The sequence below is a fragment of the Peromyscus californicus genome, unplaced genomic scaffold, assembly GCF_007827085.1.
Source record: "Peromyscus californicus insignis strain IS unplaced genomic scaffold, ASM782708v3 Scaffold_12__1_contigs__length_115047231, whole genome shotgun sequence".
NCBI lineage: Eukaryota > Metazoa > Chordata > Mammalia > Rodentia > Cricetidae > Peromyscus > Peromyscus californicus.
In genome coordinates this window covers 62,839,884-62,852,241 of record NW_026294413.1, presented here as the reverse complement: position 1 = coordinate 62,852,241, position 12,358 = coordinate 62,839,884, and the positions used below count along the sequence as shown (strand labels likewise).

Sequence of the window (12,358 nt, the reverse complement as noted above, 5' to 3'; positions counted from 1 at the left end):
TATACTCAGCCCTGTGCAGATTTTGTGTAGATACAGGTTTTTACCTCCTCTGGATAAGTACTAACTTCAGGGTTGTTCTGGTAGGGTATTCTTTAGCAGGTTAAGTAGATTCCTCCCCTCCCTTCCTACTTTACTGGAGTCTTTATTTTGAATGGGTATTGAAAGTTTTTTCAAATGGTTACTCATATGACACATGGTTTTTCTGCCTTGGTGTGTTGATGTGATGGATTACACTCACTGAATTTCAAATGGTAAACCGGACTTGCATGGCGAGAACAAACCCTACTTAGTCATGATAGTACACTGTCTGGTGAGATAGCATCAGGACAAAGTGGAATATTCTTGGCATGAATTTGTTTTGTCGAAGATTTTCATGTCTATGTTCATGAGTGTTATTGTTCTGTAGCTTCCTCTCTCTCTCTCTGGAATTACTTTTGTCTGATTTTGATAGTAGGTGCTGTTAGCCTGACACTCACTGCATGAGTTTGTGCCCTCCGCTTCTGTATTTACAGGAGAGACTGGGGAACACTCTGAACTGGTGACCTCATTCTGGCCTGTTCTGTCTGCTTGGCAGTTTACTCATGATGACAGAGTGGATCTTCTCGGTAGGTAAAGGTCTTCAGAGACTGCTTCCTCTCGCCAGTTTTGGTAGATTGTGTTTTTCACAGACTTGGTACATTTCATCTGTGAGATTACAGATGTCAAATTTTTCACGTCCATGATCTGCAGTGACACTCTCCTTCACTTATGATATTTGTAGTATATCACTTATGATATTTGTAGTATGTGTCCTGGTTAGAGGATTATCTTTGGGTTTTTTTGTTTGTTTGTTTGATTTTTTTTCTATCTTTCTGAAGAACCGATTTTTTTGTTGTTGTTAATTTTTCCCTTTGCTTTCCTGTTTTCATCCATTTCTCTCTCTCTAACTGTTATTATTTATTTTCTTCTCAGTTTGGATTTGATTTGTTCTTTAGTTTGCTAATACAGAAGCTTAGCTAGGTGGCTTTAGAACTTTCTTTTCTAATAAATGCATTAATTCCACATACTTATTCTAAATACTATTTCATTTCATCCCATAAATTTTTATAAGCCTGTTATTATTTTCCTAGGAAAAGTAAATTTCTCCTGTTTTTGGCCCGTGGATTATTTAGCACGGTGGTTTTTAAATCCCCGAGAACTTGAGGACCTCTCACACTATCTTCCTGTCCCTGGTTTCTGTTGTCCTTTGTTGAAGGACAGATCACACTTGCAATTCAAATATCCTTTTAAATGTGTTAGGAAGGACCTGACAACCTGACATGCGGTCCAGGTTGCTAAATCTTCATGAAAGCTTGAGAAGAACATATATTCTGCTGGCGCTGGACAAAAGTGCCTCTCCATGTCAGTGACATCCAGTTTGACTGACAGTGGTGTTGCCATCAGCTATGACCTTGCTAAGAGTCGGCGGGGCAAGGCTCTGCTGGTTTCTCACAGAGGGATGCTGACGTCCCCACTCTCCTGGAGGATTTGCTGCTGTTTACACATCACTCAGTCTCCCACTCACTCACCGCCCACTGCCCACTCCTTCCCTTTTCTTTTCTTTCCTTTTTTTTTTTTTCTTTTTTCTTTTTTGGAGCTGAGGATCGAACCCAGGGCCTTGCTCTTGCTAGGCAAGCACTCTACCACTGAGCTAAATCCCCAACCCTCCTTCCCTTTTCTTTTAGACTAGAACTCACAACGTAGTACAAGTTGGCTTTCAATTCAGGATCTTGCTGCCTCAGCCTTTCAAGGGTTGGGATCACACACCAGGGCCACTGTGCCCGGATTCTCCCTCACTTGAGAAGGACACCTTCACATTGCACGGGATTCTGGGTAGGTGGGTTGTTCTCTTCACACTATAAAAAACGTTCACTCTACTTTCCTCTTGTTTGCATGCTCTCTGAGGGGTCAGAGGTCACTCTTACCTCTGCGCCCTTGCAGAGAAGGTGCTTTTTAGAACTTCTCACTTGTTTTTTTTTAAGACTTTCCTCCTTTCATCCTCGTTTTTGCTATAGTTTAAAAACGGTTGCCCAAGTTTAGTTTATTTATTTATTATTCTTGTGAGCTTCTACAGCTACAGGGCATTGACTTGGAGAAATTCTAAGTCATTATTGTTTCAAACTATTTCTGCTGCTCTTTTCTTTTTGTATTCCCACTCTGAAAGTTTACACGTTTTGTACCTACCCCACAATCCTCAGATATTCTGTTCAGCTGTTGTTTTTTCTTTCAGTATTTCTTTTCCATGGTTTTTGGTTTGGGAGGTGTCCATTGATAAGTCTTCAAGCTCCGAGATCTTTCCTTAGTGGTAGATATCCAGTCGACCAATGGCCCAGTAGAAGCATTTGTCATTATTTATTTACTTACATCTTTATTTAGGTTCTTTTTAAGGATTTCCATCTTTCTGCTCACCCCGCCCATCTATCTCAAATAATGCCATTTTATCTTCTCCAGCACAGCAGTCACAGCTACTTCAAACTCTCTTTATGAGAAGGCCGATTCTTCTGCCGTGTTTGTTTCCTGTGCTTGCTCTGTCTCTTCAAATTGAGTTTTTGCTTTTTAGTATTTTTGTGTGTGTGTGTGCTTTGCAGTGTTTTGTTTCAAATCATGCCCGATGAACTGGGTAAAAAGGATTATTCTATATAGCCCTTTAGTGTGGGAAAGCTCTGAGGTCTTGAAAGCAGGTCCTGACCCTTTCACTATGTCTGTCTTTCCGTGAGCCTGTGCCCTGGACTACGACCTTCAAGGTACTCATACATGCATATATATATACATCCATCCATCCATCCATCCATCCATCCATTCTCTCTCTCTCCCTCTGCCCCCTCACCCTTACCCTCTCCCTCACCCTCTCTCTCCGTTGCTTCTGAGACAGGATAACTGGAGTTTGTTGGCACTGGACTTTCCATCTCCCCCTTAGACTATGGTAATATCCCTCCAGTTTCCCTCCAATCTCTCCCAAAGATGCTCTTCTCAAGAGTACATTGCTCTGGCCTCTTTCAAAAAGCTGCCCCTCCCCCACACACACCAACCTTGTTGGAAGAGAGGAATTCTCTTTAATATGCATCATGAGAATCTCCTTGATACCCTGGAGGTAAAATGGAGTGAGGCCACACTGCACAGGGCTCCAGAGCTCTGCATTCTCCCACTTCTCCATACCAAAGCTTTGACAGTTTGCCAGTGGTAGTTCCGGCTTCCTGCCCCAGAGGGAGGTTGTGAGGCCCTGAGTGGATTGTACTCTTTGTGTCTGCCTGACTTCCAAGGCTTCGCTTCTCTGAGAGATCTCAGAGCCCGCTGATCCTTGAGTTTGTTCAGCTGTGGAGAAGCGCCTGGTCAGTGCAAACAGAGACTGTGGAATGATTTTTTTTTTTTTCATTTAAAAAACTTAGAGCCGATTGAAGCTTCACCTTCTGACCTGATTCTCTAGACATTTATTTTCTCTTCTCTACAGTCAAAAGATGAAGAGAAGAGAATAAACTTTCAGAAATGGTCGACTCATCTCAGCATCTGTGAAGTTCTGCTCATCTTTTCAAGGTGTTAGGCAAAGGCTCCCAGGGGATGGGAGACTCGTCTATTTTCCTTATAAGATTATAATGCTTGCTTCCTTCAGTACCCTGGCCTGCCTCATCACATCCCTCTGCTCAGAACACGACTGACCGATCAACCAGCAATGGTAACATCCATTTTAAGAAAAAGAAGGTCCAGAAAATGGTAGGATTTCTATTTTCACTGTTTCACCCTTAGTTATTTGTGTTTTAATGTTTAAGCTTTAAGTTGAATATTGGTTCTTTACAATTAACCCCTAAAATATCCGATCAGAATATAAGTAGAATCCTGGTTGTTAGGATCTACTTATCTCAAAAAGATACAGGGATTAGAAGTATTAAAGGGGAATCCTATAATATCTTGCTAAAGTGGCATAATGAGCCAAGAATTCTGTCCTGTTACCCAAAGTGTTGCTAACAATCAACTAAAAGAATTTGGTTTGAAAGAATGCTTTGTCAAACCTAAGTACAAGCGTGTACTTGATATGTACCTTGGACAACTCCATGCCAGGCCCACACTGTCTGCAGAGGACACAGTTTCCAGACCGATCCTTGAATTCTTGCTGTCTGCAGTCTGCAGTTTCACCAATCACTTCACATGACTGAAAAAGAAAAATGGTCCCCAGAATGTTACCTTCAACTGCACTCCTCGGGCTGCTTGCCCGAAAGGAAAGACATCTTCAGTGTTATGCACATACTCCAGAGTAAAGACTGCCTCAGCTTGGCGTTGACTTCAACTTTTAAGAAGAAATGCTACTTTCTGAATGAGTCCATGGGACAAGTAAATCTATAACAAATCCTTCTTAGCCTGGAGAATGTTCATTCATCCCATAACCAGGGCTCCCTTGTTCTAGACTTAACTATAACTCCCATCTGCTATTCTTCTGATTATCTCTAACATGATGGATGAAGGAGAAATCCCTCAGAGACCCCAAGGCTTTTGCCACCTAAAAATTTCTGAATTAAAAAACAAACCAACCTTTTGTGATCTTAAAGGAATATAAACACAATTAACTCTAACAATGCACACACAGGTGAGATGGATTCACACCCCCACGAGAACTTGTGGTTATCCTTTAGATATCCCTGCATTTCATTTTTGAAGAGTTGTTCCTGTTGTTCATTTATCTGGTTTGGTTTATTCGAGACAGGAACTCAAGATGTAGCCCAGGCTGGCCTCAAACTCCAGATCTTCATGCCTCCTCTCCCCAAGTGCTGCCCCCTGGGTGGATGGAGATCCAGGGGCACTACATTCACTTGGGGACTCTCTTTGAAAACCCCTATCTGAGAACCATGAGCTCCCACCTCCTGAGGATGGCAGCGGTGGCAGACATGACCAATGGCCGGCTCCCGACTCTTCCAAATAAAAGTGCTGTGTGAACCCAAACTCACATCCTCTCTGACCACATCCAGCCCTTCCTGGGACTCAACAGTGTGCTTTAGCTCAGAGCATAGACCTTGTATAGAGAAATTATCCTGTGATCAAAAAACAAGGTAGTAAGTACCCCCCCATTCATTAGCTTAATTAATTTAGTGACATCTACCTACCTACTAAAAACAAGTTCACATTATTGTCATTCTATAACCATGTGCTTACTTGCCTTTTTTTTTTCTTCATTTATTTATTTACTTATTTATTCCTGTTGAGTATGCAGTGCACATGCAACAGCACTTTTGGAGGTCAGAGGACAATTTGTGGGAGTCAGTTCTCTCCCTCCCCCATATGGGTCCCAGGCATCAATCTCAAGTCATCAGGCTTGATGGCAAGTGCTCTTATCCACGGAGCCATCTCACTGGCCCTTACTTGCTACTGACAGACAATGTTCTATTGAAAAAGAGAATGTAGCTCAGTTGGTAGAGTGCTTGCCTAGCACGAATGAAGTCCTGGGGTCAGTCCCCAGCAATTATAAGCCTATGCAGTGGGGTGAATGCCTGTAATTGCAGCATTTGAGAGGTGTAGGGAAGAGGATCAGAAGTTCAAGGTCATCCTTGGCTAGAGAGTTCGAGACCAACTTGAGCTACATAATGTTGTCTTTCATAGTAACATAAAATCATGTGTCTATAGAAAAAAATGAAAATAAAAAAATTGTAATAAAGGGGACAAATGGGAGGGAGAGAGGTGAGAAGAGGGAGGACAGAGGGGAGGATGATTTCAACATATAATAACCTGTACAAGAATTGAAAAATAATTCAATACAAATTTAAAAATACATTTATAAGATTATGTCAAACTGGGAATATAGCTCAAATGGTGGAGTGTTTGCTTAGCACTCACAAAGCCCCAAGTCTGATCCCAGCATCATATTATATGAGTGTGACAGTCTGTGCTTGTAATCCAAGCACTCAGCAGGAAGATCAGTTCAAGGCCATTCTCTGCTGTGAGCAAGTTTGAGGCCATCACAGGCAACTGGAGACCCTATCTAAGAATAACAAAAACAACAGATACCTGTTGAGATGTAAGGAGGCTGAAAACTTCTTGTTTTTACTGTTTATTTACTTAGAAGTTCTAAGAATAAAAATTTGGGAAGTAATGAATAGAGCAGTATTGTGGGGTTTTTTTTTAAAAAAAGATTTATTTGTTACATACACAATGTTCTATCTGCATGTATGCCTGCATACCAGAACCACCAGATCTCATTACAGATGGTTGTGAGCCACCATGTGGTTGCTGGGAATTGAACTCAGGACCTCTGGAAGAGCAGCCAGTGCTCTTAACCTCTGAGCCATCTCTCCAGCCCCTAGAGCAGTATTGTTAATGGTGTCTCAGAAGAAGACAATCTGTTCAACCTTTTACCCTAAGCAGGAACACCGTGATTAACCTAATTGACGACCATTTTGCGGTTCTAAATTAAAGCTTAAAGTCTTTAGAGATCCTGTGAGGACAGCCACTGTTACATCTACATGTCACACACATCATAACGACTCATCACACCACAGACCAATCTTCCTGCTGGAAGCAAGAGCTCCCTCCCATCATTTCTACCAGCCCTTCCAACAGTCCAAGCCTCCATCTCCGGGGCCAGCGGGAAGGAGAATCCAGAGTAGGCTCAGGACTAGAAAGGCCTCTGTAGAAAGTCTGGAGGTCTAACAGACCTTTTCCCCACCTCCCACAGCTCCAGAGAGAAGTTTCCCTTCTGCCACAAACAAGTGTAATCTCCTTGAGGAAGAGATTCTATCTCTGTCCCAGGCCATTTACTCAGTGTTTGACAACTGGAAAGCTGGAAAGGAGGTTTTCCTCACAGCTGCATAGCTTCTTCCTCATAGCTTCAGACTCCAGGCTGACTTCATGTCCACTGACTTCACCTTCCAAGTCTTTGGGTACGGTCTCCAGTGTTAACGACTCTCTCTATAGTTGTAGGTCCTTATTATATCTCCAGATCAAATAAATGTCACTTCTACCAGAAACCTCCACAGGCCTTTTATCACACTTTCAAAAACACTAAAAATTCTATCTTTAACACTTTTTGAACTTAAGGTAGATGCAAATAGTTTATCTGGTGATGTAGTTTGGTGGTACAATACTTGCCTAGCATGCACAAGGCCCTGAATTCAATCCCACCAAACAACAACCAATTATTCTGATTTCTTCATAAACTGTGTAGACCCTGAAAACCAACTTAGAATTAATTTATGGTCTCCTTAGAGTCTAAGTCAGGATTCTCAAGTGGTAGGTTGAGACCCCTTGGGGGGATGTCGAATGACCCTTTTACTAGGTGGTATAGCAGATATCCTACATATCAGATATTTACATTACTATTCATAACAGAAGCAAAATTGCAGTTATGAAGTAGCAACAAAAATAATTTATGGTTGGAGGGTCACCACAACACAAGGAACTGGAGTAAAGAGTCTCAGCATTAGGAAGGTTGAGAACCACTTCTCTGGGGTTTATTGTGATAGAAATATGCCTATAAACCCAAAATAATGTCATTATACTAATATAACACTAAGAGTAACAAGGCAACTAGCTTTATGACTTTACCTAGATTTAAATGAAATCATTTTAACACCTGTGGCAAACTTCCTGGCTTAGCAGCACTACCTAAACATAAAAGAGAGCAAGCATACTATCTCATAAATAGAAAATAGTCTTGGTAGTATTTATTTTTGTTTATTTGTTTGTTTGTTTTGTGAAAGGCTCTTGCTACACAGCCCAGGTTGGTCTTGAACTTGCAATCTTCTGGCCTCAGACTGAGATCTCAGTGCTGAGATTACAGCACTCATAACCCTGGGACCATTGTATGAATTCTTTATACATATTCATATGAAAGAATAAGAGTGTACTTACCAAATAGCCCAGGAAAAGCATGGTGATGAAGAGCACTCTCCCTTGCTCAAGCCGGACCTTTAAAGCCATGGCTCTCGTCAGAGTGTTTCTCCCTGAGGACAAGTCAAAGACAAGAAGGAAGACACAGTTACTCAAGTCTCAGGGACCACTCTCTACTTACTATACCGTGATGTGACCACCACTTTCTGTACACACGAGGCACCACTGAATGTTACTTATCTTTTAAAGGAACCATTTTATTTTATTTAATTTATGTGTATGTGTGGTTTCCCTGCATGGGTGGGTGGGGCCAACTGGGTAACGACAGCCACAAAGCAACTCTTCTAGCACCAGCGTGTCTCTGGCGTGCTAATTTGTTTACTCCAGAGACCTTCGAGAGCAGTCAGAGGTGCTCAACCTTCCTAATGCTGTGACCCTTTAACACAGCTCCTCATGTTGTGGTGACCCCAACCACAAAATTATCTCATTGCTACTTCATACCTGTCATTTTGCTACTGTTATGAATTGTAGTGTAAATATCTGCATTTTCCCTGTGAAAGGGTTGTTCAATCAACCCTCAAAGGGGTCAAGACCTCAGGTTGAGAACCACTGTTCTAGACCATCAATACTATCATTCCTTAGAGCTGGGGAAACTTAGCATCAGAAATGGCTAAGTAGCCGGGCGGTGGTGGCACACGCCTTTAATCCCAGCACTTGGGAGGCAAAGGCAGGCAGATCTCTGTGAGTTCGAGACCTGCCTGGTCTACAGAGCGAGATCCAGGAAAGGCGCAAAGCTACTCAGAGAAACCCTGTCTCGAAAAACCAAAAAGAAAAGAAAAGAAAAAAAGAAATGGCTAAGTGACGCACTCCAGGTCACACTGCAGTTAGAGCCAAAGCCAGATGGGCAGTTCTAGGGCAACGAAAAGCCCTCTGTGAATGCAAACCCTGCACACATCTGGGGACCGTCACCTCCTCTCAGGAACAGATGCCAAATCTGAGGCTGGGCTGAGACTGAGGCCAGCAGCCCCGGGAATGCTGGGACCCAGAGGTGTCAGTCACTCTAGCCGCTCCCTGGGACACGCACACTGTCAGGACAGACATCATTACTTCGAGTGCTCTGAATAAATACGCTTTGGGTGAATTCAAACCTTTCACCTTCTTGGTCATGTCTCTCCCCACCTACCTCAGACTTATCCGTGGACTCCCCTGCCTGTGCAGAGGTGGGGTGGGGGGGCATTCCCCGAAGTATATACCACAGTTATCTCTTAACATGGTCCTAAGATGTGAAAAATGTGTGATTCTCTAAAAGTTAATAAGATGCAATTAGCAGTTGGGCATAGTGGTATACACCTTTAATCCCAGCATTCAGGAGGCAGAAGCAGGTAGATCTCTATGAGTTCAAGGCCAGCCTGATCTGCAGAGTGAGTTCAGGGACAGCCAGAGCTACACAGTGATATCTTGTCTTGGAAACATTTTAAAAGGGGGCTGGCGAGATGGCTCAGTGGTTAAGACCACTGGCTGCTCCTCCAGAGGTCTTGAGTTCAATTCTCATCAACCACATGGTGGCTCACAACCATCTTTAGTGGGATCTGACGCCCTCTTCTGGCATAAAGGCATACATGCAATAGAGCACTCTCACACACATACATACATACATATATCTTTAAAAAAAAAACACTTTTAAAAAGTGTGTAATTTATATGGTATTACAAATTACAACCTAACATGAAAAAGCAAGCACAGGCTGAGCATCCCTTACATGAAAATGCTCAGGGTCAGAATAATTTGAGACATCAGATTTTCTGACTCTGGGATATTGGCACATACACCACGCGATATACCACGCTGGGTATGAGGACCAAGTCAACTCAAGCTTCATTTGGCTCATGTACAACTTAAATGTGTAGCCTGAAGGTTTTAAATGATTGTGTGTGTCAGAGAGAGTCTCCATTGGGTGGAATCCCCACTTGTATCCCCAGCTTGCTGGCATCCAAAACAATTCAAATTTCCAACCTGGAAAAGCAATGCACTTAGACCAAGTAAGAGAAAAAGAGACGGATGGCCTGAGTCGGTGAAGGTCATGATCAACAGAGGCCTTTTCAGGGATGCTGTATGAAGCGCTGGGGAACTTGGACAGAGTGCAGAGACCCAGGGCTATGGAGCTGGCTCAGCCAGCAGGTTATTTTTTGAGACTGGCTGGGCAGCAAGCCCCAGAGATCCTCCTGTCTCCACCGTCCAGCACTGATATTATTGTAGGCACAGTCGTGCCTAGCTTTTTATGTGAATGTACTCACTAATCCATCTCCCCAACCCTCCCATGAGGACTTTGTTTTCTATTTATTTTGAGATAAGGCTGTGCTAAATTGTCCCAGGCAGGTCTTGAACTCATCTCCTCACAGTTGGGATTAGAGGTCTGCTTCAAGGAAGCCCCGTTCAGGATAAAGTTCAGTCAGTGATAGCCACAGCTCCTGGTCCCACTGCTAACAGGGCGCATCACAAAGCAGCTGTGTGAACAAGAACAAGCCCCCTGGCCTGTGGGGAACAAGCCAAACGTCCCAGCAGGACAGGGAGTCCTCCAGCACAGTGGAGAGGTCACTGATACAGAGTGTTTCTGGAACATGACAACTGCTATAACAGCTGCCCATCATGTTACGATGTTTAAAAAAAGTCTTTTTTAATTCTTTCAGACTTTCATACACACAGACAATGCATTTTGATCATATTTCCACCCCACTCCTTCTCCTAACTCCTCCCAGATCCACTCCCACTCTCCAACTCTCCCAACTTCGTGTCTTTCTAAAAATAATCTACTGAACCTAATGTGTGCTGTCCATGTACTAATGGGTATGCGGTCATCCACTGGATGGTGGACCTACCATCAAAGAAAACCGATTCTCCCTCTCCAAGAAGTTATTAAGTGTTAATAGCTGCTCAGTTAGAGGTTGGAGGCCTATGAAGCCCTCCCCCATGTCAGCATATTGAATGGCTTGATTTTGTGCGGGTCTTGCACAGGCCAGCGCAGCTGTGTGAGTTCACTAATATCGAAGTCCTGTCTCACTGAAAAAGAAGACACTTTTTTACCTCAGTCCTCACTGACCTCTGGCTCTTACAACCTTTCCATTCTGTCTTCCTTGATGGTCTCTGAGCCTTGTAGGAACGTATGTGATACAGATGTCCTAAATGTGGCTGAAAATTCCATAGATCGTTTTTCTCTGGACTTTGGCCAGAAAGTTAACAATTTCTGTGTTAACTGCCATCTACTGTACAAAGAAACTTCTCCAATGAGGTCTGAGAGCTGCACTGATCTGTGGATATAGAGATATGGATTTGTAGGGCTGTTTGCTACTATGTCATTTAGACTACGAATAGTAGTACATTTTACCTCTGGAGCCCATGCACTTGCCAACCATGGGTCTGGATCCATATTTACAATACTAGCCATGCATTTCCTGCTGTGGAGCAGGCATCACATATAATTTGATAATGGTTGGTTACCTCCATAACATCCATGGCGCTATGATACCCACAGGCATATCTTGTCATACCAGTTGTTACTGGAGTTCACTGGGTTCCCAACTGGGTAAGACGGTTGATGACTTTCCCCCAGCAGTCTACATAGTGCCTCCAGCACTACAAAAGCCAGCCATCAGGAAGGAAGTTTCCTGTCCAGTGTCTACTTGATTTCTCCATGGACCGTGACTAAAGTCTATGGTATCTCGGTGTCTTTACACCAAGTTCTGGTGGGCAGCTAAGAACAATGGCAAGAGCCAGTTTTGTGTGAGGGTCTTCAGGGCACCCAAAACCAACAGCTCAACGTAGGTGCCATACACCAGGCACTGAGCTTTTAATTTGGCAACCTACACCTTCTAGGAGGCACATTATTCTCTGTGTAGGCTACCTCCAATTAAGTGTGTGTGTGTGCGCGCGTGTGCGCATGCGTGTGTGCATGCGTGTGTGCATGCGTGTGTGCATGCGTGTGTGCATGCGTGTGTGCATGCGTGTGTGCATGCGTGTGTGTGTGTGTGTGTGTCTAGGAGGCTTATAAAATAGTAGGCTTCCATACGGCTTTTTCAAGCATCCTTAATGATACCCATCTCTCACCCAACTCCCGCCTCTGCTCAACCTCCCCATCCCTCTCTCCACCTAGATATCCTTCCCTATTACTTCCCCTTCCCTCTTCATGTTACTTCTGTGTTCCTACTCCCCTCCCTTAACTTATGACATTTTTATTGAGCATCAAATTACTTTACATGGGACAATCCTCCTTAAGACTCAGCACCTGCCAGACCACTGTGGGACATCACAGCGTGACCTGTGGAGAACGAGAACTAGTCCACTGTTTGAACTAAGCTCACACAAGGCCAAGTCCTGTGTTTATAAAAAGGCATACTACCCTTTTCTCTCTTCAAAGTAGGTCTCTATCTCCATACAGTGGGAGAGAAAGCAAAAGATTGAAGGTCAAAACTACTAGAGCTGACGGAGGTCAAATCAAGTTCCTGCCTGGTGACCCCACACAGGGCCTTAGACACTC

General features: G+C 43.4%; 1 protein-coding gene across 4 annotated transcripts in view; it reads right to left on the bottom strand.

The window, feature by feature from the left end:
• Window positions 1-12,358, bottom strand: part of Tnfrsf19 (TNF receptor superfamily member 19) — a 98,436-nt gene that overhangs the window by 68,957 nt on the left and 17,121 nt on the right. For all 4 annotated transcript variants that reach the window (XM_052733029.1, XM_052733031.1, XM_052733032.1 and 1 more), the window contains exons 2-3: window positions 7,849-7,940; window positions 4,052-4,162 (exon numbers count right to left, since the gene is read on the bottom strand). In XM_052733029.1, the coding sequence (XP_052588989.1) occupies window positions 4,052-4,162; window positions 7,849-7,917 (180 nt within the window). In that variant the 5' untranslated portion in view covers window positions 7,918-7,940. The remainder of the gene's footprint in view (window positions 1-4,051; window positions 4,163-7,848; window positions 7,941-12,358) is intronic.